Source organism: Phyllopteryx taeniolatus, chromosome 8 (genome assembly GCF_024500385.1).
Source record: "Phyllopteryx taeniolatus isolate TA_2022b chromosome 8, UOR_Ptae_1.2, whole genome shotgun sequence".
Lineage (NCBI taxonomy): Eukaryota > Metazoa > Chordata > Actinopteri > Syngnathiformes > Syngnathidae > Phyllopteryx > Phyllopteryx taeniolatus.
Window position 1 is genome coordinate 14,268,392 of NC_084509.1, and position 27,317 is coordinate 14,295,708.

Consider the following 27,317-nt stretch of genomic DNA (forward strand, 5'->3'; position numbering starts at 1 on the left):
ATCCCAAAAGCGACACTCTGGCGATAAAGGACATAATAGAAAATGAAAATCTGTTTCGGTGTCTAATGGTAGTCATCATTCTGCTATTAAAGTCTGTTAGTGTCATAAGAAGTTGCCCACTGTAAAACATAACACTTGGTGACCATGGTTTCCTACTGCTTTGTTTTTCTTCCTGTGTACTGTATACTCTTTCATTTTCTTCTCTTCACTCTCCTTGTAGAGGCAGCTCTTTTGAGCATATGTGTCACCAAAAAGCGAAAGAAAAACTTAAATACTTATCCTTAAAGCTCACTTAATTGAGGCCTAGAGAGGTATGTTGACATCTCACATGATTTGATGGCATAATACATTTTTCGACAGCTTAATGGCCTTCAGTTGCTGAATATTTAGCAGAAGACATGCAGAAAATAAAATGAAAAATATCTGATGGGATTAGTTTTTTGTCATTCGCAACAATGGATTCTTACTTGTATCCCAAAACTGGACACTCTTTGGATAGATTGGATTTATAGTCTTTCATCAGTTTAATTTAGACATTTTTCAATTGAGATCCCAACACAAGCCATAAATGTTGTATTTTGATGATTAAGTTATTTTTGAGTTTCAACTTATTTGATTATTGTGGTTCTAGTTTACAGTGATGTAGAACTGCACTGCATCATACAGAGAGATGAATCTGACAAACACAATAATCATCATATTGTCAATGATGGTGTCAATCAAAATTGAGCATTGTACAAGTATTAGCAAAGGCCGACTAGTTGGTCGAGTTTTTAATTTCATCATAAGTGTATCTTATGATGTGATCAGTGACGAGTGTCGTTGATTATGAGGTATTTTTGTAAGGGGGGGATGATTAATATATGACTGTACACATGACGTGTGTGTACATGGTCTCATGGGAACGCACATTAAACTGGCTTAGCCACCTGCTCTGTCATTGGACATCTCAGACACACTCACACACACACATGCGTGCACAGTGGCACACAATTGGAAAAGTATACATTTTTACGTGCATGCTGTCCTCTGGGACACACTTGAGACATCTGGCTCCGTCTGTCTCTGTTTTCCTTCATTCCGTGCTGGCCTGTTGACCCCTGCCAGCCACAGGCAGCAGCGACACATCTTGTTGCAAAGTCCTCAGTGCTGCTTCTCTCTCTCTCTCTCTCTCTCTCTCTCTCTCTCTCTCTCTCTCTCTCTCTCTCACACACACACACAAACATTAAGAGGAAATACTTTGATTGCGTTGGAGCTTTCTTGATACTATCCATCCTCCCACTTTTTTTTATTTTATTTTTTTTTTTTTTTGGGCTTCTCTTCTGCCCTTTTTTCTGTTCCACTAAATGCCTGAAGGTACAGGCTATTAGCTATGCAAATATTGACATGCAGCTTTGGCCTGCCAGCTATCAATTGAAATCAGCAAATCGATGGACCTAATAGCTGCTCATTAGCCACTTGATGCATTTGCAGGGCTGAACATCGGGAGCTGTCAGCGGCCCTGTAATCAATACACTCTAAAAGTATTAGCCTAGCAAGGCCCGCACCGCACACCTTTTTAATGAATCAACTTGTCTGCCCACAGACAGAGGAGCACTTCTGACTTAGTGCTTCTGAGGTTACTTTTCTTTTTTTTTTGTTTAACAATATAATGCAGTTCATTTTGTCAGCGTCCTGCTTCATAGCCTAAAAATAAGGCCTTGGCACAGCCCACAACGCTTGAAAATTGTTCGGCAAAAAAACTGTGTGTATGGGGTGGGGAGGCGAACGTTTCTCCTGCGTACGGTGTCAACGCTGTGTAAGTCCGTAATCATCGGCTTCATGACAGCGAATAAGCTAAACCTTTGACAAGTATCGTTATCACAAAGGGATGACGAGGAGTAGTAACAGAAGAAAGACAGAGAAGCCATGCTAATTGCTAAGCAATCGTGACATGTAGTTGCAAAACACTGAAATGATTGGGTGATACAGTACATTTGTCACATAGGTTTGGCTGGAACCGCATTATAGCGGAGGGTAACCAACTTTGAACAGCAAACTAGCAGGCATATTAACGTGTCTGGAGAGAAAATAAGACAACCACACAGGACACCATCTGGTACTCTCTCCCTAACCCCCTCCCTCCCTCCCAACCCACCCCTCTCTCCAACCCACCCACCCAAATTCCCGAAGGATTGGACTATGTATCAGCAGATACTTGAAGTCAAGTGACTCAACCCGGACATAGTTGCAAAAAATAATGCACGAGGCATCTCTAATCCTAACTATTGAGTAGGTTTAACATTTACGATTGTCGGCCCGATGTTTTTCTGAGCAAATCGGGAAGGAAAAACCCTACGCCACTGGATAATCGCTGGGTAATTGCTCATTATAATCTTTCAAGATATCTAAGAATCGGGCCTTTGCTGATCTTTATCGGAAGTAGTGGGAAATGGTCAAATTCAGTCCTATTTTCAGAGTGTGTACCCTGATGGGAATTGTTTTCATTTGTGGGAACATGGCATTATATGTCTCCTTAAAATAAATAAGTAGTGTTGGTCACGATGCTTACACCCTGTTGTGTCGGCCTTCAGAATGGGCCTGCAGACATTATCGCTGCATCCAGGGTGCTGCTGTGGAGAAAATGGCCGCTCTTCCGCCCCCGGCACACCGCTCTGCTAAGCTAAACCCGCCGGTATGATACCAATTATTGCGAGTTGTCTCTGTTTGTGTGAGCTTGAGGGTTACACAAACAGGAGCCACTCACCTACAGGTAAGGCCCACGGAGACCAGTGGAGAGAGGAAGAAGTGCAGCGGTCTCTTAAAGCTGCATTCACCAGGCATTGTCGCCATCATGTGCGCTAATGAAGCACGAGCTGGAAAATGACTAAAGGAGATGGTAAACAACTAGTCGTCATGTGTCAGTGCCTCATGCATCTGGGCTCCGAGTTGGGGAGCATGTGGGCGTGAGTGGGGGTAGGCGGGTGGAGGTGGGGTCTCAGAGGCGGAGGCTGGCAGCGTTGCAGTTGGCCGCTGGTGGAGAGAGAGAGAGCCAGGAAGAAGAGCAAGAGGAGGAGGGGGTACAGCAGGGATAAATCATTAGAGAGCAGGTTATTGGAAATGCAGCGAGATAAAAGAGTAAAGAAGCCAGTAATTGCCTTAAAGATCAGACTACAAAGCATTACTTTGGTTTTTACAAGGCCAGCCAGCAACAAAAGAGCAGTAATTTATGAGCTCGCTGTAAAAGAATAGCATAATTACATTAAAAATTAATGCTAATGAGGGCTAAAATGGGGAAGGTGCTTATTATGGAAGTTTGTATTCATCTTCCCTGGGCTGAGTGATGGCTAGTGGCTTGATTAATGGCTTAATTTCTATCAATTAGCAGGCCAAAAAAAAAAATCTCCACTGAGACGGGCCTAAACTGTTGAATTACATCTTTACAGCTGCACAGGGAAACACTTAATTGAAACCTGGGATTTTGCTGCGTCAGCATGTGTTTCTCTGCCTGGGCGTGGTTTACCTACTTAAGTCATAAAAATAATCATTTATGTTAAGTCATCAAATTAAAATATGCATTATATCTTAATGACATACCATACAACATTTCTGCCTTTAAAAAGATTAGAATGCTCCGATTTCAGCTATTAATTCCACAATAGATTCAAACATTTGCACACATAACCAGTATAATAAGCCTGTTAAAATGTGTTTCCTTCATTTTTTGGATGTATGTTTTTGACTTGTCCCACACACTGCTCTGCTGTTCATTTAGTGTCATTAAATGATATTTGAATGATATTTTAAAATATTGTTAAGTATTTATTTTCTCGTACACACCATTATTTGATAAAACAAGTCATTTTGATAATGTTTGTTAAATTTTCATGTTCCTGAAATTGCTGTCCACCCTGTCGTTATGGAGTAACTTAAGAAACCCTCTGAAGTTTTCAGTGACATTACAACCAGCATTTTGTTTTTCTTCAATGGAGGCTGAAACAGTAGTAGTTACAGAATAAATATTTACCCATATGTCTAATAGGGCGGCACGGTGGACGACTGGTTAGAGCGTCAGCCTCACAGTTCTGAGGTGCGGGGTTCAATCCCCGGCCCCGCCTGTGTGGAGTTTGCATGTTCTCCCCGTGCCTGCGTGGGTTTTCTCCGGGCACTCCGGTTTCCTCCCACATCCCAAAAACATGCATGCATTGGAGACTCTAAATTACCCGTAGGTGTGACTGTGAGTGCAAATGGTTGTTTGTTTGTATGTGCCCTGCGATTGGCTGGCAACCAGTTCAGGGTGTACCCCGCCTCCTGCCCGATGACAGCTGGGATAGGCTCCAGCATGCCCGCGACCCTAGTGAGGAGAAGCGGCTCAGAAAATGGATGGATGGATGTCTAATAATTTTCATCATATATTTTGTCAAGCATAACATATTCACTGTGTCATAGTGGAATATCCATCCATCCATTTTCTTTAGCCGCTTCTCCTCACTAGGGTCACAGGCTAGTGGAATATCAACATCTAAAAACCATTCAGAAATATATTTGTTAAACTGTACACAGTCAGCTTGCTAACTCAATCTTGTTGTCTGTTTTGGTGAAATGGGGACGTCTCAAAGATACTTTATGGTGATATTGACTCAGATACAGCATGTGAGAGCATTCATTCCGGCCCACCAAGCACATCTAAAAACAAATCAAACATCAGAAGAACCATTATAAAAAGATTCAAAACATTTAAGCCACTAATTCCTGTACAGTACAACATAAATTGTTGCGTCATATTTGTTCATAGCAATTATTAACGGATAGTGGTACACTCACCTGACCTTGGTGCAGGCAGAGTTCCGTTCCCACTGAAAGTGACGTGGTTATCTATAGTACTGCAAATAACAATTATTTAATATCAATTCATCTGTTGATTATTTTTTTGATTACATTAATTGGATAAAAGAAACCGTTTTTTAATTTCCCATCCCTTTATTAAAAAATAAGTAAAATAATAATTTCAAATTGACAGTGCAGAAAATGCATAAACATAAATTAATGATTGCTTCATGTACTGATTTGGTCTGTAACATGTAAGAAAATGGGCAAAAATGTTGCTAATTGTTTTTCAAAGTGAAACCAGATATTTTGCAAATGTTTTGATGAAACACAAAGATAATCATTCTGTTTAATGGAGAACTACAGAAATCTGAGAATATTTACGCTTAAGAGGCTGAAATTCAGAAGATTTGGACAATTTTAAGTTAAAACAAGATTTTGAAACGATTAATCGATTATCAAAATAGTTTTTCATTAATTTAGTAATTGATTAGTTGTTGATTAATCGATTAATTGTTGCACCCTCTAGATTTACCACAGTATCTCTGTATGTGCCCTGAGATTGACTGGGTACCTGTCCAGGGTCCAGTTTTCGCCCAAAGTCAGCAAAAAAATGCATGGATGGATATTATTTTTTATTTTTATTATACTTGTAGTATACTCTAAGAAAAAGGTTCACCACCCCTGCTTTTATGCATTGGTAATGCCATTTGGCTACTCTACATGAGAGATTCAAAATATTCGTCTCCTGGTCTGATGCAGTTCAGGTCTACGTTAGTCTAAACTACAATTACATTATTAACCTCAAATCGGGCCATTATTACCTCTCAAACCGCTGAGAATTGTTGATACAGCTCTTGTTTTGGATATCTAATCTAATGGAATATACTGTAGTATCATACAGTGAATTTGAAACAAATACAGTACTGTATCCACTCATAATATACTGCTGTTTTTGAGCCCTCAGTAAAAGAACAGTTATTTATTCGGCTCCACGCAAGCACACAATAATTCAATTATTTGGGGTTGATCAGCACAAGTGGTAAATTGAGCTGAGGCATGCTCCTGAATGACAAACAAAGTCAAGTGTTCCACAGGCCCTCTGAGTGTCTGACATGCATAGTTGAACAGTTCCCTCTTGTGGCGACACACTGTCAACTGGTTCTTCCCAAGGCTTTGAGGGTGACGGGTTCCAAATCAAGCCACCATTGGCTTGTTTGATTTCCTCTGCTGCTCTTGTGCTCTTAATCAATGAGGTGGACAAACAGCTATTTAGAGAGAACAATAGCATATTGATCCACTCGTCAGCTTGGCTGTCTGTCCGACTCATCTCACTAATGACTCCCGCTTTTAGTGATGCACGCATGGAAGAACACATTCCCACACCTATTCACTTTTCCTACCACTGGTTGAACTTCGAATTGGAATTTGTCATTGTGGTCAGTTACATTTACTTATATACTAATATACTAATCATACTTTTGTTCCGCACGGCAGCATAGTAAACGAGTGGTTACCCTGTCTGGTTCTTAGTAGAGAAATCCCAGATTCAATTCTCAGCTAAGGCCCTCCTCTGTGGAGTCTGCATGTTCCCCCTGTGCTTATGCTGTGTGTGTTTTTGTCCTCTCTTATCCCCAAAACATGCATGTTAGGTTCATTGTCTAAATTGTGCGTAGGTGTGAATGTGAGCATGAATGGTTGTTTGTTTGTATGTGCCCTGCGATAAGTTGGCAGCCAGTCCAGGGTGTACCCTGCCTCTTGCCCAATATTAGCTGGGATAGGCTCCAGCTCACCTGTGACTCTAATGGGGACTAGTGCTGTACAAAATGGATGGATGGATAATTAGTTCCAGAGGGGCCATCATTAAACTTTATTAACTTTACAGGTGGCGATATACCGCAAGTTTTGATGCTTTGTTTAGTCCTAGTTTGATGACACTACCCTGAGCCAAAGCAGACATGGGCACTGCCATGAGAGCAGTGATTCTCAACCAGTGTGCCGTGGGAAATTATCAAATTGTACTTAATTGCTCAAAAAAGTATTTATTTCTAAGAAATAATCTCTCTTTATTCATCTATTTTTGCCAGTGAGGCATAGTGACAGACATAACAAATGAATGCTCTTCTATTAGATTTCAGGAAGTAAATACAGTAATTAATGTATCTACTTTTTGTGACATTTTTGTTTGCTGGTGTGCTGTGAGATTTTTCAATTGTAAAATATGTGCCTTGGCTCCACAAAGGTTGGAAATCGCTGCATTAGAGTATCCCTCTCCTGCTGACTGTCAATCACAAAACTAAAACTACTCTGTACAATATCTCCTCTTTCTTGCAAGGTATGAACGAGAGACAACTCTTAGCGTTTTCCAATGTTTATTACAGTAGTATAGCAAATATTTACCACAGCAGGGGACTTCAAACGTCAAGGTAGCACTGTTGTTTAATGTATCAGCTCCCGTTTCCTATTCTCGTAATGCCTTTTGAACATTCAGACAGACAAGATCTCTATCCCTCTCACTTTCCTCTCATCACTGTCACACACAAAGCAACCTCATGTGCTGACAGTTTAATTTGTCAGATAATGTGTCAATATTAAATATCAACTTTGATCTGCCGCGTGCGCTTACCCGGCTCCGCTATTGATTTTTCGGTCCGATCCGAGATCGCCGGGGCCACGCTCCCGAGTCCATTATGTATAATTTTGCTCGTGAAATTCATATCTTGGCCACTGACATCTGACAAACATCATGTGCGAGTCATCTTATCTACCCGTAATGTGTTTGTCAAAAAAAAACAAAAAAAAAAACACTGGAGGTCTTAATGGATAGAATGCCTCCCAAGGAGATGAGTGCATGTGCGTGTATTTAACATCGATAGTGTGTCTTTAGGCAGCACGGTGGACTAGTGGTTAGCACGTCTGCCTTCTCCCACATTCCCCAAAAAATGCATGTTAGGTTCATTGAAGAATCCAAATTGTCCATAGGTGTGAATGTGTCTGAATATTTGTTTGTCTGTATGTGCCTTGCGATTGGCTGGCGACGAGTCTAAGGTGTACCCCGCCACTCACCCAAAGTCAGCTAGGGTAGGCTCCAGCTCTATACAAAATGGTTGGCTTGTGCGCTCATGCTTAAGAACACAAGGAAAACATTACTTGAAAAGGAAATGCATAGGATTAAATCATGCACATCCATATTGAAATGGTGGTGGTACATCTCCGCATGTAACTTCATCAAGTCGTCCAGTGGCGGTAATGACTCTCATGACAAGCTCGTTGCCTTAATTGTCACTCAGTTGTCCAATTCTGTACGGCGTTTAAATCAAACTCGTTTTGTTTGAATGCTATTATGATTGTGTGTCCGTGTGTGTGTTTGCGTGAGTGTGTGCGTGCATGTAAGTGAGAAGCTGATACAAATATTCATGTATTCATTAAACACCCCCGCACCATGACGATATGTTGTGACACCCACCCCATTACAGCTAATGGATTGAATAAATTCCTTCTATTAGCTTTGTGTGTGCGTATCCGTGTATCGTGGCGTGTGTGAGTCCACTACTACACGTACAAGTGCAACCTCTCAAGTTGAACACAATTTATTCATGATTTATGACAATTTGAAGCATAAAAAACACATCCCCACGCACACACACAATGAGTTTCTCAGCCAATGGCTTGGCAAGTACCATTATTTTTCATAGGAAATAATGGTAGTAGTCGAACTAAACTGTCTGTACAGGCGATGTTTTAATTAACTATTTAACATATAGCTTTCATTTCAGTGTAAAAGTAAACTACCTTCTGCAATATTAATACTGTACATTAAAAGGTACATTAGCATTAGACTATATTAGCACCTACAGCTAGCAGCTAACGTTACTAATCGTCAATGATGCCGAAAAAAATCCACCATTTTGAGTAACGAGCGAAGTAACGTGTTACTTTTCTCGGGAAAGTAATTAGACTACAGTTACTTTTTCAATGCGACAATATTTACTTTTGCATGATCAATGTCTCTCACCAAACAGTAATTTGTAGCTGGTGATTCAAACAAAGAGCAGTCCAAATGTGGAGAAGCATTTAACCAAGACCGCTCTTTTTTTCCAATGAATGGAAGAAAGCGATTGGGAAGTGATTGTTGATTTTACAGTGGGCAGTGACAGTGCAGTATCATAAAAGTGCAAAGAAATGCACAATTTCACTATCACCACACTATTTTTGTTAAAAAGTGTATTTGATAGTTGTTACGTTTTTATTTACACTTTAAGAATACAGTTTTACTGCGGTGTTAAACGCGCAATGCATTGTGGGTTAATTATTCATGCCGAGTTTGCGATCATCTATCGGTCATGGAGGTTAAGGACTGACTCACCGAAGGACTTACAATACTTAGCTCAAATAATATTTACAAGAAAAAGTGAGAGCTCTCAAATTCGTCTGTGAGCTGGTTGAACAGGCTGCATGGCTGACGTCACGTAGTAAGAAAAAACATTTTTTGCGCTCTGCATCAAAATTACTGTGGTGGGAGCAATGGTGTGTATGTATGTATGTATGTGTGTGTGTGTGTGTGTTTGTGTCACTCTAATGTTTACGTACATGCACGCACAAAGGCGCACACACAGTTGCTGTCATGGACCACAATCGGCAGTGTACTGAGAATGGTGTGCTTGTTTACGTTTAGGAACTTTACTGTATCGTGGTGGCATGTCAAGTCTGCACCAAGTTACTAATTTAATGTGGCTTCGACTACACTAATATTTAAGTTATTGCTTCATGTTGATGACATCATTCTGTAACTTGTGTGGCGTACATATGACCAATAATAGGTACGGTTAAGCTAATGCTTTTTTTGGACTGTGGATAAGTGATATTCCTGCCACTTGGCAGCTGCCTACGTTACTTTTTCAAGGTATCTGTGACAACTGCTAATCGTTTCCACTGAGGTTGTTGGAAAGCATCTAACTAGCTGCAGCTAGTTACAAAGTGGCTACCACTTGCGGCTAATGTTAGCCCTCAACCTCCTGAGGGCACGTATAGCAACTCAACAGCTATACTGTTAACCGTAGCGTTAATGCTGGTTATTGACCCCACTGCCTGGACCCGTATTGCATCTAGCCAATCACCACCGAACTAGTTGCTTACTAACATCAGTGCTTGACCTCTATAACAAAGCTAGTTCACCTAGCCGAGCTGTCAAGTCATTTGGCTGAGAAACTTGATATGGGGTTGTGGTTATTATGTTAGTTCGCCTCAGTTTCGTAGTAGTGGGGTGGACATACGGAACCACTCACTCACAGTCACCTTTTCAGGGTGGGATAATGTAACATTTACTTTGTTTAATTTTACCTGATGGGTTGGCAGGCACTCCAGAGACCCAATCATTTGTATACAAACATTAATTATTTTTGTTCCATTTACATCTATGTACAGAGTCTCGAGTTAAATGTGTTCCGTGGCTGCGTTTGTAACTCAAAGCAGTCATATCGCAAATCATCGAAAGGAACACGCCCGTGTTTCATCTGCACCAAAAATAATGATGCCATTAATCCGTTTCAGCCCCACATTGTGCTCCTTTTGGTGTGCGCCAGGGGGCAGTAAAATAAAGACATACAGACACAAATGAAAAAGAGATTCACAACTAAGTGACTCACTAAGATGCAGTAATAATTAGTAGTTTTTCACAGAGGGCCCTCCATGGTTTGTGTTCAAATATCCGTTGCCTAAAAGTTTATAACACTGTGACATACAGTCGATGCTATTCGTTAGCCAGTGGAGTTTTGCATTGTGTGTTAGCATTAAGCTAGCCAACTTTGTTAAGGCAAAGGGATGTGGTTGTTTTAGTTACACAAGAAAGTAAAGTTCAACTGACAGTGGCAATAAACAGTATGAAGCCTCTTTTTTTGAAGAATTGTTCATTCGCTGCCAAACTGTTGCTTTGTGTGGACTGAGTTGAGTTGAGTTTGCTGCCACCATCAAGAGTTTGTCAAGCTCAAATTTTTGCTCCTAAGTCAAAGGAAAAAAATCATATATTAAAACTAAAACTAAACTCGTGTCACTTGTAAGTCAAGGTACCACAGTATCAATATGTCCCTTTTAATGCATTACTGGAAGTATTTTCTGCAATCTCACATGGTGTCGTGGATGACCTTGACGTAACGTGTACATATTTCCCCCCAAATGTCAACAAATTACAAAGTTCAAGTTTTCCACTGTTTGGGGCTTTGGGTTTGGTTTTGGATTGAAATTTAGCAATACTCCAAGTTAGACACCCCACCAGGCCTTTTTGCCCGAGTGGGCATACTTGTGTGAGTTACTTTTCCAACAATCAACTTCTTATTTTGACAACTCTGCCCAAATAGTAGCACAGGTGCAAGATTGACATATGGAGAGATGGGAGAGTGCAGGGGAGGACGGATGGACACGGGAGCGAGTGATGAATATTGACTGATCAGAGGCGAGATTGACAGCCGCACAATCATGGGACTGTTTATAGTTGTTTTTTTTCTTCTTTAGAATTGCAAACTTTCCTTTTTGGTAATTCCTCCTACGCTTGTAAAAGCTGCACTTCATGAACGATGTATTGTGTGATATGCAGAGTCCTGACGTGTTTATATGCAGGAGTCATTTACTGGAAGCCCTTTCCTGTCTTTGTGCGTGATTGGACAAACCGCAGCAACAATAGTCTGTGATCCACAAAACCGGATGAAACTTAATCCTATTTTGTCTCCCTAATGAAATTCCATTGCAACCAGTTTGTGTTCATATTTGTGATTATTTTACAATGCATTATTCCCAGTGTAATTTACTCTCATCTTGTTAGCATTTATTTGCCTTCCTAGGCGGGCCGCTACGTGCCCTTGGCGGCGTACGAGTGCTCTCCCTTAAAGATTAAAATAACATTCGATATGTCACATTACACGTCAAGGATAGTTATGCAGACAGATCACATGCGATCAAGTGGGCTCGCTCCCAACGGAATCCACCGCCGTTCAGAACATGACCAGGGACAAGTGACCCCCGTGCAGGTGCTTTTTCTTCACACACCTTCTTACGTGCTTTCTTTTTTTGTGTGTGTGTGTTTTTTTATGTCCAGCGGGAACTTCTCTGGAGGAGCAAGTGCGAAGGATAAAGGACATCGAGGCCATCGAGAGCGACTCCTTTGTTCCACAGGCTTTCAAATCAACCCGGGCCGACATCAAGGTGCACTTTTTGCGCTCTCATTCAATGCTGCGTCCCGCGTGGGCCTGCAACAAATCAAACGTCCCCATTCAGACAAACTAGTGCGTCCTACATCTGTCACCCTCTCAGATGGAGACCAAACACACAAGTCATTATTGAAATGCTCCCTCGATTTGATTTGTTGGAGTTCTTTGGAGAAGGCGGGCAACGTGTGACAGCGATCTTGTGTCCACTCGGAGGACACTTACCAAGGTCGAGACTATAATAATGTTTACCTCCAAGTTGTCATCGCTGTCCAAGTACAACCATGTATGTACTTTTTTCCAGGAGCAAATAAAAAAAAAAAACACAACAAATTAGGCAGCTTTAGTACCAGAAACATATCGTTGCTATCGTTGCCATTACTTTTCAGGAAATGTAAAAAAAAAAAAAAAGTATATTATTTCATTTATTAAACATTGTGTCATTAAATTTGGCATCATACTTTATATTGCTATCATATACCAACAACACAACATTCCAAAAATCATGTATAATGGCTAATTAACCCACTAAAAAAATCGCCATTTTAATTCCACTGTCGAAGTCTGCAAGTCTGCAGTCGCTTTGGGCCTTTTGACAAAACAAAAGGCTTTTATAGTGTGGTTACATACACTACCATCTTTTAATTACAGTATTTTAAAAGTTTAACGGCTATAAGTGGGGCAATACCAAAAAAAAACAAAAAAAAACAATAAGCCGACTAGGCTGTGTGATAAAAAAAATTAACCCGACTTACCTACATGACTCACAGGCATCCTTCCTCACCTAAGCATTACAGCTATCGATTTTTGACAAAACAGGCCTCCTCCAATATATGTAACAGAACCATTTTCACTCATTGTTGTCAGTTGAGAATTTCCACTTTTAATCTTGCAGAGTCATAATGTTGCGAGGCTCTTACAGAGTGGGGAAGAGGACTTCTCAGACATTTGAAGTGTCCTATGGTTTGCTCTTAGACTTTTTTCTAATACCGGTTTCTATTTCTAAACAAAAAATATTTTAAAAAAAGATGTGGTATTGTATTGTTTTTCCTGACGAGGTACCACGGTACTTTTTTAGTACATGTACACCATGTAACCCAAGTAATAAACGTGTTTTTCTAAACAATTTAAAAAAACATTGTACAACTTTAAAATAGCACTGTTTTTTCATGAAATAGAGTTTTGTGAATTTTGGGTAATCCCAGAAATAAAATGTTATTTTTTTAATTTTGCATACAATTTTATAAATTTCCATATTTACCAAATTGGAGTTATAAAAATGTCTTTTTGTCCAACTTTTTTTCATTTTTAAAAATATTTTCTTTATGACAAACTTTACAACGGCCCATTGGGGCTGCAACCTAACAGGAGGGTTAATCTGTGGAGATGAAAGTTTTCACGACGATATATTTTGATGAGATTGGGTTTGTTAATAGAAACTCCCTGTCTCTTCCTGTTTGTTTTTTTTATACCAATAACGATTTTTAAAAGCACTATTCTTCCAAATTAATAGCATGATCGAAAATGCAAAAATTACTTATAATAGTGCAATCCTGTCCATTTTCAACCACATGCATACACGGCGGGAAACTGGGGTTTCAAATCAATCCTGATTGTTCACTCATAAATTGCTGTTCAGCATGTCATTACTAAGAATTTAAATGACTGGAGCTGCTGCTTGGCTCATCACCATGTTTATTAGCACCAGCACTTCCTATATCTACCTTATTTTAGTATGCAGCCAAGTAGAATGTCAGTAGACGCTTCCAAATGATAAACATTTGCTCTGGGCCTACTCATCACACGCTTTGAAACATGAATGCACTTGGCAACGTGTCCAGCTTGATGTTTACTTTACCAGTTGGAGGCCAGCATATCCTTTTTGCTTATTTTAGCATTTTCTTGCCTTAAAATAGCTCTTGAGTCAATATTTTGAGTAATGCAACTATAAACAATGGATCACCTGTCTATTACAGTGACAAAATAGCCCTTAGAATATCCTCACAACAAATAGGATTTAGTTGCTGCCTGTTTGAAAGCTGCAGCCAATGAAAACACAAGAACATTACAAAGACAGTAATGTTTTTTTCGTGGGGGGGGTTGTTGTTGCATTATAGAGGCAAAATAGGAATGTTAGCAGAGCTCTCATTCATTTTTTTTTTACACGGCAGTTATATATTAATACGTTTCTGACAGTGTCAATCAAAATTTAGCATTGTCTTTGTAAAGGCAAACATTTTGATATAGCTGCTGTGTGGGTGTACCTAATGATCTGCCCAGATTGTCAAGTATATGCCGTTTATAATGGTTCAATACAGCCTCATTCCATGCAGCAGGCTTGCATTGCCACCTCGTGGACAAATCTAGACCCTAATCATCGATACCATCCCAACTGTGTTTACTACACTACACAAAGGTGACTGTATTTCCAGCTTGAAAATCCAAATCTCTCTCCTCCCTCCATTTTTTATTTTATTTTTTTGTTTGTCGCTGACTGCTTGGTATGTACACATGAGTTGTCGTCAAGCTGAAAACGTGACTTGGCCCATACGTGACGTCCATCCCCAAGATGGAAGAAAAACGCAAATACTGTATATCTTTTTACTAAGGAAAATGACAAAAATTGTAATGCACAGTAACTTGGATAAGTAATTTTAATTTGATTACCGGTCTGGAAATAGTAACGCATTAGATTACTCGTTCCCAAAAAAGTGGTAAAATTAGGTTAAATAATGCATTACTAGCATCACTGCATACATCTGTGATTAAAATATACAGAAAACCAAAATCTACTGCTTGCATGTTTGTGTATACAGTGGTGCCTAAACTTGGTTAATTTTTTAGATCCAAAATCCAACACTCTTTTCAGCTTTTGATTTTGATTAATATTCAGATTTGATTTTATTTTGTTTCAGAATTTGATTAGATTAAAACGAGAATAAGTGAATATTCATTCCAGTTATTTTTGTTGTTATGAGAGCATTTATTTTATTTTTATTCAGATTTATTCCCTCAACTTTTGCTCTTTTTCTTTCTTGTCAGGTTGAGCCTGTGAAGCAGGAGTCAGACAGAACGGACTACGCAGACATCAGTCTTCCTCTGTCCATCGTCTATAATGACAACGACACTCTGGCTCATCCTGCTGTAAGTGGTCTCCATGACAACCCCTAACGGCACCCACTGTTTCAATCAGGATCTCCCAAATCCTTGTACAACCCTCTTGTACACCCATACCATATCTTGTTAATACTATTAGTAGCGTGAGTGTGCGCCGCATATCCTCCTTCAATCAACTCCTCCCCTGCGAGCAATGATGACAGACGAGAAGGAAAACTTTCAACTGCACTAATGGTCGCCGGGGCTCGCCACTCATCTATCTCCAATGGGCAAACTAAGTTGACCTGACCTGATGTACGCAGATAACACCCACACACAGACACACACACAGAGTCTACATACAGTATACAAGGTCCTGCGACAGGCTGATGTATAGTACCAATATGCCCCAGGTGGGCCCCGGCCTCAGCTCCACTCGCAATTAGAAGAGATGAGTCCCATTTTCCCAGCCCACATAGTGTCACCGCACACAAACACGTGCACACACAACACACACACACATACACAGCCTCATTAGCACCACGACACCAGCGCAGGACCGACAGACAAGAACTCACCAGTGTGGAACAAAATAACGCAGCTGAAAAAGCAGCTGATTGATTTTTTAAAAATGTTTTTCCTCATCAGTTTTTTGTGCCACAGACCGGTTTCATGCAAAGATGTATTTTGACAGACTGGCGAGGCACACCCTGAACTGGGTACCAGCCAGTCGCATTCATACTCACATTCACCCCAAAGGACAATTTAAAGTCTTCATGTTTTTGGTATGTGGGAGGAAACCAGCATAACCAGAGAAACACGACGCAAGCATGGAGAGAACCACACAGAATGGCCGCGGTCTGGATTGCAAGCCCTAACCTCAGGACTGTGGGGCAGATGTGCTAACCATTAGGTCACCGTGCCGTCGTACCCTATTCAACTTACATTAAAATATATTGCAATGCAGGGTCAGAAGTCAAACTTTACGCAGTCCTGATACAGACTACTGTACATATTTGTGAATAATTAAAATTCTAGCATGAGGAACACATACTGTATTTAACATACAGGTAGTTTGTTTGATGGGAGGAAACTAACATAGCAAACCTGTACATGAACTGACTTTTCCCTAAATATGTTTCTAGATCAAGTTATTTTATCATGATTGTCTTAAAAACGGAACAAAAGTGTCTGAAAAGTGCCTAAAACTGACCTCATAAAATGTTTCTGAAGCATGCAGATATGTTCAGAAGATGCTGAATCTTATATGCGGAGAATTATGTTTGTCCAAGAATCAGAATGAATTTTTATTTGCCAAGTATGTCCAAAAAACACACAAGGAATTTGTCTCCGGTAATTGGAGCCACTCTAGTACGACAACAGACAGTCAATTGACAGAGAACATTTTTGAGACCGGTACAATTTTTTTGACAATTGTGCAAAAGATGCAGAGTCCTCTAGCACTTAGAGCAGTTCGAATGACTAATATTGCAATAGTCCAGTGCAATGACCATTGTGCAAAGGGCGCCGAGACTTCAAGCGAGTAGTACGATAATCTGGGACAATGTTGATTGTGCAAATGTTGCAGATACTCCTTAGTCAGTGTGCAAATGGAGCAGATGGTACTCTGGCATGAGTGGCCAGTATTGGTCAACAACAGATATGCAAATAGTGCCCTGTGAAAAATTTAATTTTGTCCTCTGTGTACTCTGTCCCACACAGCTGTTCATGGACAAAGAGAAGGCTGAGGAGTTGTGGCTCAACCGACTTATGTCACTACGCCAGGAGAGGCTCATGGGAAGTCCTGTGGCCTAACCAGAGAACGCCAGATAATGTGTCCTGGGCCCGGATCCCTTTCCTCTCTACTTCCTGGCTCCCACATTTCCACAGAATTTTTGCTTCATTGTATTCTACGCGTTCCACTGAAACTTTATGAGAAGGGAATCCAATGGAAATTAAACCATAGTGAAACTGACGTGATTATGGTTTTCCTGCTGTTAGTATGCTCTTGTCAAAGACCGATAACTCTCCCAGTAAAGATGACACGATTGAAGTTAGCATGTTAGTTATAGAGTGGTTATCAAAAGTCTACACACCTCTGTTCAAATGCCAGCTTTTTGAGATATATATTCCAGCATGAATGTGATCTGTAACCTGTACAACTCAATTGAAAAGAGAGAGATAATGTGGTTGCCTAGGTGTGCACACCCTCTTATAACTTGGGAATTGACTAAGTTCTGAATTCAGATGTTCTAGTAGGCTTGACTAAGGCCCAGTACAAAAGCATGATGCAGCCACCACCATGCTTCAGTGTTGGTGTGGTCTTCTTTCGGTGATGAGCGATCTTATGATTGCGCCAAACATGTTTTGGGGAATTGCGGACAAAAAGTTAAACCTTGGTTTCATTGGACCATGATACATTTTCTCACACACTTTTGGGTGGTTTAAAGTGTTTGTTTGTTTTTTTCTTTGTAATTCCGTCTGGCCACCCTACTTACCCCATAGCCCAGAAATATGAAAAGGATGGGAGATTTTTGTCACACGTACTAAACAGCCAGTATTTGCGGTAAATTCCTGCAGCTCCCTCAATGTTGCTGTCTGCCTCTCTGCAGCCTCCCTGGCCCATTTTCTTCTCTGATTTTCATCAATTTTGGAGGGATGTCCGGTTCTTGGACCAACTATGATTACCAAGAACCTTGGTAGTAATATCGCTGTATGTAAGATGTGACAACAAAGATGTAAGGAAAAGATTAACAGCAGAACCTTAAATTGAGTTGTAAGGGTTATGTCACATTAATGGTGGCAAACATTTTGAAATGGTTTATCCTGGTCACATTTTCTATATAACAAAAAACAAAATGACATTTGAACAGGAATGTAGAGACTTTATACATCCACTGTAGCTTGTGTTGTCCTTTGTTGAAAAAAAAATAAAAAGCTGATTTAAAGGTGTCTTACTTTTTATTTTATTTTATTTTTTTACTGTACGCCCTTGTTGACTGTGTATGTACTTCTCATGACTGAATGTTAATTATGAGTGACATTTTAAAGCAGCGTAGCGAATCAAGAGCCGGACCTATTTATGGAGCGGGCCAGATGGTAAATCTATACCCAGCGTGGGACACTTTGTCACACCGCCATCGCCTCCAAATAGCCAGTGTGGTAATGAAGTCTTAAATACAACTATGCTCAAAAGCAAGAGCACACACTTAAACCACCGCGTTAACGTTGCTCGTAATGTTATCGAATCCTCACACGATGTTCCACTGCTGTGAACGGTCAAAACAAAAATAAACATTTTGTAAGAAGGTGCGTAAGTTACTGTGTGACAATTTCTTCACGGTGACGATTATAAAAGAGAGGGAAACTTCGGACTTTTTACAAGAATGTTCCAGAGCGCTGTCGTCATGGCAACCCTCAGCGACACAACAACCTGGTGGACGCAGGTTGTCTTAATAAACCAATCAGAGAACGGCATTTACGTCACATGGTTGAATGCCCATGGTCCTAAATCTCCCGAACGTCCCCATTGTGCCATTACAGCAGTCGAGCTCGCTGCACCTGTGGCGTACAGGACTTATGTTTAATTTTTTTTTTCAATTTCGCTATTTTCTTTTAAGTTTACCACTTTCACATCCGCGGCGATGTTCAGGAACGGCAACTTCAGGGGCTTTGACGACGACCCATTCTTCTCGTAAGTTGGCCTCAAATGTTCCGCATTTAAGCTAGCTTGTTCACCCCTAATGTGATGTCGGGGGTCAAATGAAAAACATGTTTAAAATGTAAATTAAAAAAAATATATATATATTATATAGATCTAGATTATATTTTTATTTGCAAATAATGTATGGGAGCGAAATAAGGGGATAAAAGAGGCGCATAAATGACTTAGTTTGTGCAATTTATTTCTGCGCAATTGTACAAAATTAACCAAATATATCTTATATTTATCAGTATATTTTTGTACACGTGGAGGTTTAAGAAACTTAAAGAAGAAAAGTAAGGTACCGTGAAATAGTACTTATGTGTGGCTAAAAAAAATATTATATGAAGTTTATTCGCTGTATAATGTGAATTTTCAAGAAATATATGAGATGTGAAATATACCCAAGCCATACACTCAAACCAAGCCAGCCAGACACTCTTGTGCGTGTGTTATTGTTTTTCGATTTTGTTTTTGTTTTTTGTGGGTGAGAAATGAAAAGTGAGGGTCCCCCATGAGCCCAACGCCCCTCACAACTACTAATAAAAATAATCATTGTTTTATATAGGGCGTTTCTAGGTATACAAAGACGCAGAGGAACTATTAACACTTTTTATAATGGCCTGGTGAATGAAGACAATTCAGTTTGTTTTTTTAAATGGTTTGCTCCACTTTCTGCTTCATATTGTCAAGATCCAATCTGTGAATTCTGTATATCACATTAATGATGATGATTAAAAAATTGTCCACATCATACAAATTGGTCTTGTTTTAGTTCTGAATGGGGATACGTCCTGCTCAGGTGCAGGGGCAAATCTATTCTCGTCGTATACACGCCACAAACAACCCCAAAATCCTGAAAACGCATACCAGGGATTCTTAAAGTGTGTAACATTGGCTCTCTCTAGTGGTATGTGAAAGAATCACTTAATTAAATGTTCAAAATGCATAGTTACAGTGAGTGGCTTCAACTTCAAATCCAATTTATTACGTACAGTTCAGTTCATGCAACTTTTAAGTAATTTTTTTAGATGGTACTTGCTGTAAAAAGTTTTAGAACCACTGTCATACACGATTTGGCTTATCAACTTTAACGTTAAGATGTGATGTAGCAGTGTTTTATAATATAATACAGTTGCTTGATGGCTTGAATTTTATTAAAGAAGATCAGAGTGGCCCTTGTATACTTTGATTTTTTTCTGCAGAGTCAAACTGTGGCAACCATAACAGCTATATAAACAGTACAGGCAACGTTTAAGTGAAATTCTTAATCTTCATCCCCTGTGTAGAGATCCATTCCAAGCACACCGGGATCACATGCGCCAGATGATGCGGAGCTTCTCGGAGCCGTTGGGCGGGCCCTTCATGCCGAGCATCACGGATGGGAGAAACCGCGGGCACGACACAGTGGAGCCTCCGGCGCTGAGGAGCGAACACAGGGTGAGAACATGACCGCCACATACACCCAACAACCGACTAATCCACATGTGCCCGCCTCATTAGTCGAGTTTGTAGAGCAAGTAAACTATGGAGGCTCAATTGAAGCAACACTTGCACAGGGGCCATGTTAGTCTCTGGTTTAGTAGAAGGTCAGCACCCATGGCCTCCACCTGTTATATCTATAGCCCAGAGGAGCACTATTTATAGGCCATTGTTTCATCGGTACACTATACAGTAGTTTCTTGTAAGTACAGTGGAAACTCTCAAAAGTTAGCTCAGACTGTCACCGTCATAAAAGCTTTATTATCTGTACGGCTATATTTAAGTGTCATTTTACCATTCTTAACTGTCACACAAGTGTACAAATAAGTTAACTACTGTACAATTAAGCTAAAATACAGTAAAACTGACATGATGGAGCCAGACGAGGAAGATGTTTGCTGAGCAATACTGACGTGTTGTGTAATATAAAAGAAGTGTATTTATGTTAGCATCTGCTTGGTAAAATGAATACAGTGGAGCCTCGGTTTTCGTCATTAATCCGTTCCGAAAAGTCTGACTAATACCGAATTGTATGAAAACTGAACCAATATTTCCCATAGGAAATAATTTAAATCCAATTAATCCACACACCCAAAAATGTTAACAAAAATATATTTTATTGAAAATAACCATTTCTTTTAATAGGGCTGCAACTAGGGCTGGGTGATGTGGCAAAAAAAGAAAACCAAGTTATATATTTTTTTCATGTTGTTCGATCTCGATTATTATCACGATTTTTAAAATATCTTTGAAAAAGGTTTTTAAATAGCTGGTTTTAAAGCTTCTGTAATGAAGCTAGAGAATAGTTCAACATTTTATTTATACCTTTTGTTAACAACACTCCTCATAGTGAACACCTTGGACTGTAAACATTATCTTGTTTCTCCATTTGGTTGTTAATTAGCAGCCTACTTTCTGGTTCACAATGGCTGACAAATCATTTTTGATTTTGAGTTCAATTAATACCAGTAACTCCAATGGGAAAAAAAACAAAACAAAACGTTTTGCATATTTTCACCTTTGCCCAGATACTCTTCAAAATTATATGGGTTGTTCCTTTTCATACATACTACAAAGTTGGACTTAAATTGGTTCTGCACTTTTGCGTAATCCTTCTAACCAACCAACCGTGTACAACATAATATAGTCTTATACTAGGTGAAGCTTATAATGGAGCCTAACCACCATTTTGTGTTCTTTCTCTCAAGTTTTCTTTTCATTTTCATAAGAAGGGCGATTATTAACCAATCAAATGAGTGTGGTGTATCTCTGACACCATTGAGATCCTATTAGACTTTACACCGATCTGATCGGCTTGATCGGTATTGGCGGATAATTAGCATTTTATGCTGATCGGCTTTAATGTCATAATTCGCTGTTGATTGGCTCCACAAAAGACATTTACTCCGCGTCCCCATCGTGTACAGTATATTTGTATGTATTGGATTTGTCAAAAAAGAACAAAATAGGGAGAGACGTGTGGGGGTGGTCACCGGTGCTAGGGGGAGAAGACGTTCGGATTGGTTGAGGTATAGTCACATACTTTTAATACGATACGGCTCGCAAGCAGGTAACAAAAAGTTATGTAGCCTAGCAAGCTAGTGCTAGCACTAACGGTTGTACGTAAACATGCCAGCGTTCTGTTGAATCGGGCTCTAAAGTTTCGGTGTGTGCGAAGTAATTTAATTACAATAATGTATTTTAATTACAGTAACTTAGCACCCATTATTTCTGTCATGTTGTAATGTTGGTTTGAGCTGACTGATTAGAATACATGACCTGATGAGAATATTTTTGAAGATACTCAGTATACAGTACACAATTATATACAGTAAATGAACAAGTCATTTAAATACACATTGCTCCATCTTGTGATTGGTTGTCGTTTTTTTTTTTAAACTCGCTGATCAGTGATCGGCGCCAAAAGTCCTGATGGTGTAAAGCCTAGGTCCTCCAGCTACTAATTCTCAAAAAAATGCTGTATTGTACCAAACAGAACTGAACAGCACTACTTAGTAAAAAGTGGACTCTAGTTTTGTACCCGTTAACCTTTCCTTGAATGAGGACAAGCATGTGAACCAGTTTAATCCCACGATGTCATGGAGGCCTATATATTTATCCTTGATAATGACTTTCATCACAAGCTTGGCCTCAAAAGGCAGCAACTTGATGCCTCTTAATTACTGCAGATCGCTGCCATTAACTAGATCATGTGTCCTGCTCTAATGACCTCGGTGACTGAACAGCAGCTATCCAAACACTTGATTCGATTCTTTTGGTTTGCACAGGGTGAAATAATCCCCATCGTATTTTGCTGCCTCAAATAATGTAATTAAAATTGAAACACAACTGCAGTTCCACTTAAGTGCAAACGACAACCACAATATAATCCATCCATGTTCTACAGTAGAGATGCACCGATACGAGTATCGGTATCTCTGTTGAAACTGTATCTCTGTACTCTTACTCTTACCGCTACTAACACATCAATACCACTTTACCAGCATAACATATAACTTCCAGGCAGGTGGAGTCTGAGCCGTATCAGCATTGTGGAAATATTTTAAGTTATACACTGCTGACAACACTTTGTCTGCTGACTGCAAATTATGCTCTGCAAAATGGAGGATGAACTCCACTCGCCCCACCAGCTGCGGCAGCGGGCCGTCTGGCAAGAGAAATAAGCGATGGTATGTGGAAGTATCTCGTCCGTTGTCCTGTCACAGTTTTATTTGATAACTTGCGGCATTCTTAACAAGCAGTCTTGTAGTTCTTTTGACCGACTTTATTTTTTAGTTAACACAAAGAGGCAACATGGCATCTGTATTCCTACTTGTATATCCACCAGAGTCCACGTTTTTCTTCGTCTCTTAATTCTTCTTCCGTTCATCTACTATATGTGCTCCTTACACGTAGTGCCCCCTGTGTTCAGACTGCGACATCACAAATAACTGTAATGCCTTGTGTTACAGGTTACATTTAAGTGAAATATGTGACAAGACTTTTACTGTTAAACATGCAGTTGGATGTTAAAATTGTTGTTACTCTAAGTGTTATTTTTGAATGAAACTTAATGCAATCCAAATAAAAGTTTTTGTGTGTTTTTAAACAGTAAATTACTTCATAAAATAGAAACAAAATTATCACAAACGATGTAATCCATTATCACGTATCAATACTCTATTGGGGTTAGGCTCAAATTCAAGTACACAGAGTTTGGTGTGGATTAACTTGACTGGCCTGCACAGAGTCCTGACCTCGACCTGATAAAACACCTTTGGGATGAATTAGAGTGCAGACTGAGAGCCAGGACTTCTTGTCCAACATCACTGTGTGGCCTCACAAATGCGCTTCTGGGAGAATGGTCAAAAATTCCCAATAACCACACTCCTGAATCTTGTGGAAAGCCTTTTCAGAAGAGTTAAAGCTATTACGGCTGTAAAAGGTGGACCAATGTCATATTAAACCGTATTGATTAAGAAGGGGATGTCAGTTCAGATCAAATGTGAGTCAAGGCAGGTGAACGGATTCTTTGGGCTTGTACTCGGTCTCAAATAAGTGGGGTCGGTGCATCCCTATTCTACAGTATAGCGAGCGTTCCCATTAGAGTCGCAGGTGAGGTGGCACCTATCCCAGCTGACTTTGGGCGGAAGGCAGTGTACACCCTGGACCAGTTGCCAAGTCAATCGCAGGGCGCATAAAGACAAACAAGCGTTAACACTCACATTAACACCAATGCACAAATTAGAGTCTTCAATGAACCTAACATGTATGTTTTGGGATTGTGCCAGAGTACCAGGAGAAAACCCACACAAGCCAGGGGACAACATGCAAACGCCACACAAGAAGGCCGGAGCCAAGCGATTCGAACTCCAAACTTCAGAAGTGTGAGGCAGAAGTGTTTGCTCCCACAATACAATATAATCTCTAAATCCAATGCCTCTGAAAATGTAGAATTTGGACATTCAACCAAACATTTGGGGGGAAATGTGCCTGTAAAGTAGAGCCACTGCGTACCTCAAAACATCATTCGTGTTGCCCATCCATCCATTTTCCATACAGTTTATCGTCACCAGGGTCTCTCAAAATATAAAGGCACTCCCCCTTTTTTTTTTTTTTTTTTAACTTAAAAAAAATAAATAACATGACAATTCACCCTTGCGTTAGTTACTGGTAATTATATTCTTTTTACATTTGCATTATATGACAGTAAAGAAAAAAACGTTACTTAAAACATTCCCAGTACAGTTACCAACTGTTTACTATCAACAATTTGTCAAGAGTGGAAGAGGATCTCACGCACCTTGTCTGTGAAATTCAGGTTTGAAAACCACTGTAATGACCTACAGGTCCCTGCAGTTGGCGGCATTTCATCTCTTTGGATTTGAGATCAGCAGTCAAAAATAAAGATTTTGTGGTGAATCTCGTCCTGTCACGTCGATTATGAGGGGGAGAAATGCTAACATTTTGGAAGTCTGACAACTTTAAGCAACTTACACTTGAACACTGTGTGTATATATATATATATATATATATATATAGATGTATATGTATGGTATAAACAGAGTGTTGGTGTCCCAATCATGAATGACGAAAGCCATGTAAAAAAAGCCACAGACGTTGAACTTGAGCCATGCGGTAAATCAGCATCCCTCAGGGCGCATTTCATAGTTGTTTATCTGTAAACAAATTATTATTTTTCCAAAAGCTGTTTCTTAGTCATATTTTTGTTGTTTTTATAGGTCGAGGTGTAACAAAAGCAAAAACTGTTTCTGTTCTGCTTCTGTTTCTTTTCACAACAGACTTTTTCTGGTAAAAGAAGAGAGTCTAGTCTTTCTTTTGGTAGGTTTGGTGCTTATATCGTCACAGACCACAGTATTCTGTGGGTCTTGAACGATCGATCCAAATACCCTGGTAATATGGTGAACTTTAAAAATGTCTGGCGGTGAATGAGTTAATGATACCTTCATGATGGCTGCAGTTGAATTCCATTTTTTTCTAAGGCAAAACCTGATGGGAAATCTGGGAGATCGCGTCTTGGAATGGAACATGTCCAACTTCAAACTCAGATACTGTTCAATGACTACCTCGCAAAACTGAGCCTTTAGTCACTTGGAGTTACAGTAATATTTCTTTGCTGGGCATGGGGGATATGATGTTCGTGAACAAAATGTCCCATAGGGATTGAGCACATGACAGTCTTTCTTTCAAATAAGGCATCATTTTCTAATCTTTAAGACAATATTATTATGTTAGTCCTTCTCTCTTCTCTTTCTCACTTCTGTTTTCTGTTTGTCCCAGCATGCCTTTGACAGCTCACTCTCGTACGGCCCCTTATACCACAGCCATGCGGTACACTGAAATACTCTGGTAAACATGCACGTTTAGTACAAAATCAAATCATGCTTCAACATGTTGACCACATAATTCTTCTTGAGGATTTTCTGTTTTGTTTTTTGTTTTTTAAATGTAGTTTTCAACACTTTCGATTCCCAGTGGGAAAATAACCCTCGTGCGTTTACCTACCATGGAGCTAACTTAGCTAGGAGTGCTCATATTTCCCTGCTGTCTCCTGAGGATAGCCACTTACTGCTTCAGATCACCTTTCATCTTCTAGGCACGCTCGTTTATAAATGTACAGTCACATGCTGCTGTTTTTTGAGTCTTAGAATAGTTTGAATAGTCACAGGTCATTTTTTTTAAATAGGAGGTATTCATTTCTAACTGTGTGAGAGTTTTTTTGTTTAGAACTAGACTGGATTGCTAATCTCGTCAAACCAACCTCTGAGTTCGATGCAGCGACAAGTGGGGCCCTAACAACAGGTTCCTTATCTAAATATAATCGGGTCACAAATGGAAGTGGCATTTATTTGTCCATAAATGCCACCGTGGGATAAAATTGGCCTGCGAGATAGTGACCAGGAGTGTTGTATTTACATCAGCTTGACCTTTTGTAAAAGAGCTGAGCGAGCGGAGCAGAGCAGCCTTGGACTCTTCAGCCTCTGTGTAGCCTTCCCAGAATGAAGCTCGGTTTCAGTGTTAAAGCCCACGCTAATCTCTGGCAATGCGACCCAATTACGCATGGAACACAAGTCATTCAACACCACGCTGATTGTAGCCCCTGCACATAACACACACATGCATAGCGATAGATGCCGGGATGCTTATGCGGGCGGGGCTGCAGAGTCATAAACGCCAGCAGTTTTGTCCCAGATAAAGCCATGTCTTACTTTACCTCAACATTCAAGGCTTTAACTTCCACAATTGTAAACTTTGTAAATTTGTATAACAATTATCAGTTTCCAAGGTAAACCAGCAGATCCCTGGCCAAATGTTCACTGTGTATGTTCTAAGATGTTATCTACTGAATGTAAAAGTCTACACTTATTTTTAATATGATATTGTTTCAACCTCCAGGACATCAGTCATTCATTATTGCCCTTTGACAGCACAGTCAGTAGAGTTTCCTTCAAGTAACACTCAACTGTTCATCAGTTCTTGTCAAATGCATCCTTTAACACTTCCTATATTTCTCATCAAAGTAACCCAAACCCTGTGAAATACAGGGTGTCCCAAAAGTCGCTATTAGCTTCCTTTTTTCTATTTTGTTTCAGGTATCATTTGGACAGACCATCACTATTTGACAGCTTATGCTTTGCAGTTTTTGCAAGCCTAGCATTCATTCCCTTGCACATGGCTTGCCAAATGACATTGGAGCAGTGTTGCAAAATGTTCTGCCAGAGAAGGAGTGTTTCTGTCCTTGACTGTTCAGCACCAGTTTGAGAAGCTTTATGGCCATCACACTGCTCCATCATGTATTCCAATTTACACTATCTATGACAAACCAAGGCACGAAAGGCCTGCTACTAGCACCACTGATGAAAACATCCAACTTCTAGAACATGCATGTTTTTGGGATGTGGGAGGAAACCGGAGTGCCCGGAGAAAACCCACACAGGCACGGGGAGAACATGCAAACTCTACACACGTGGGGCCGGGATTTGAACCCTGGTACCCAGAACTGTGAGGCAGAT

The 27,317-nt window shown here is 40.0% G+C and overlaps 2 protein-coding genes across 5 annotated transcripts in view; both read left to right on the forward strand.

Moving 5' to 3' along the window:
• Nucleotides 1-18,410, forward strand: part of rsrc1 (arginine/serine-rich coiled-coil 1) — a 215,713-nt gene extending 197,303 nt beyond the window's left edge. For all 3 annotated transcript variants that reach the window (XM_061781465.1, XM_061781463.1, XM_061781464.1), the window contains exons 8-10: nucleotides 11,894-12,000; nucleotides 15,045-15,146; nucleotides 16,821-18,410. In XM_061781465.1, the coding sequence (XP_061637449.1) occupies nucleotides 11,894-12,000; nucleotides 15,045-15,146; nucleotides 16,821-16,913 (302 nt within the window). In that variant the 3' untranslated portion in view covers nucleotides 16,914-18,410. The remainder of the gene's footprint in view (nucleotides 1-11,893; nucleotides 12,001-15,044; nucleotides 15,147-16,820) is intronic.
• The window catches only part of mlf1 (myeloid leukemia factor 1), a 216,624-nt gene that overhangs the window by 183,352 nt on the left and 5,955 nt on the right, over nucleotides 1-27,317 (forward strand). The window contains exons 1-4 of one of the 2 annotated variants that reach the window (XM_061781467.1): nucleotides 18,558-18,792; nucleotides 20,091-20,241; nucleotides 24,075-24,170; nucleotides 26,701-26,736. In XM_061781467.1, coding sequence (XP_061637451.1) covers nucleotides 18,743-18,792; nucleotides 20,091-20,241; nucleotides 24,075-24,170; nucleotides 26,701-26,736 — 333 coding nt within the window. In that variant the 5' untranslated portion in view covers nucleotides 18,558-18,742. Of the gene's footprint in view, nucleotides 1-18,557; nucleotides 18,793-20,090; nucleotides 20,242-24,074; nucleotides 24,171-26,700; nucleotides 26,737-27,317 lie in introns of those variants that run through there. The other variant, XM_061781466.1, reaches the window with a different exon arrangement.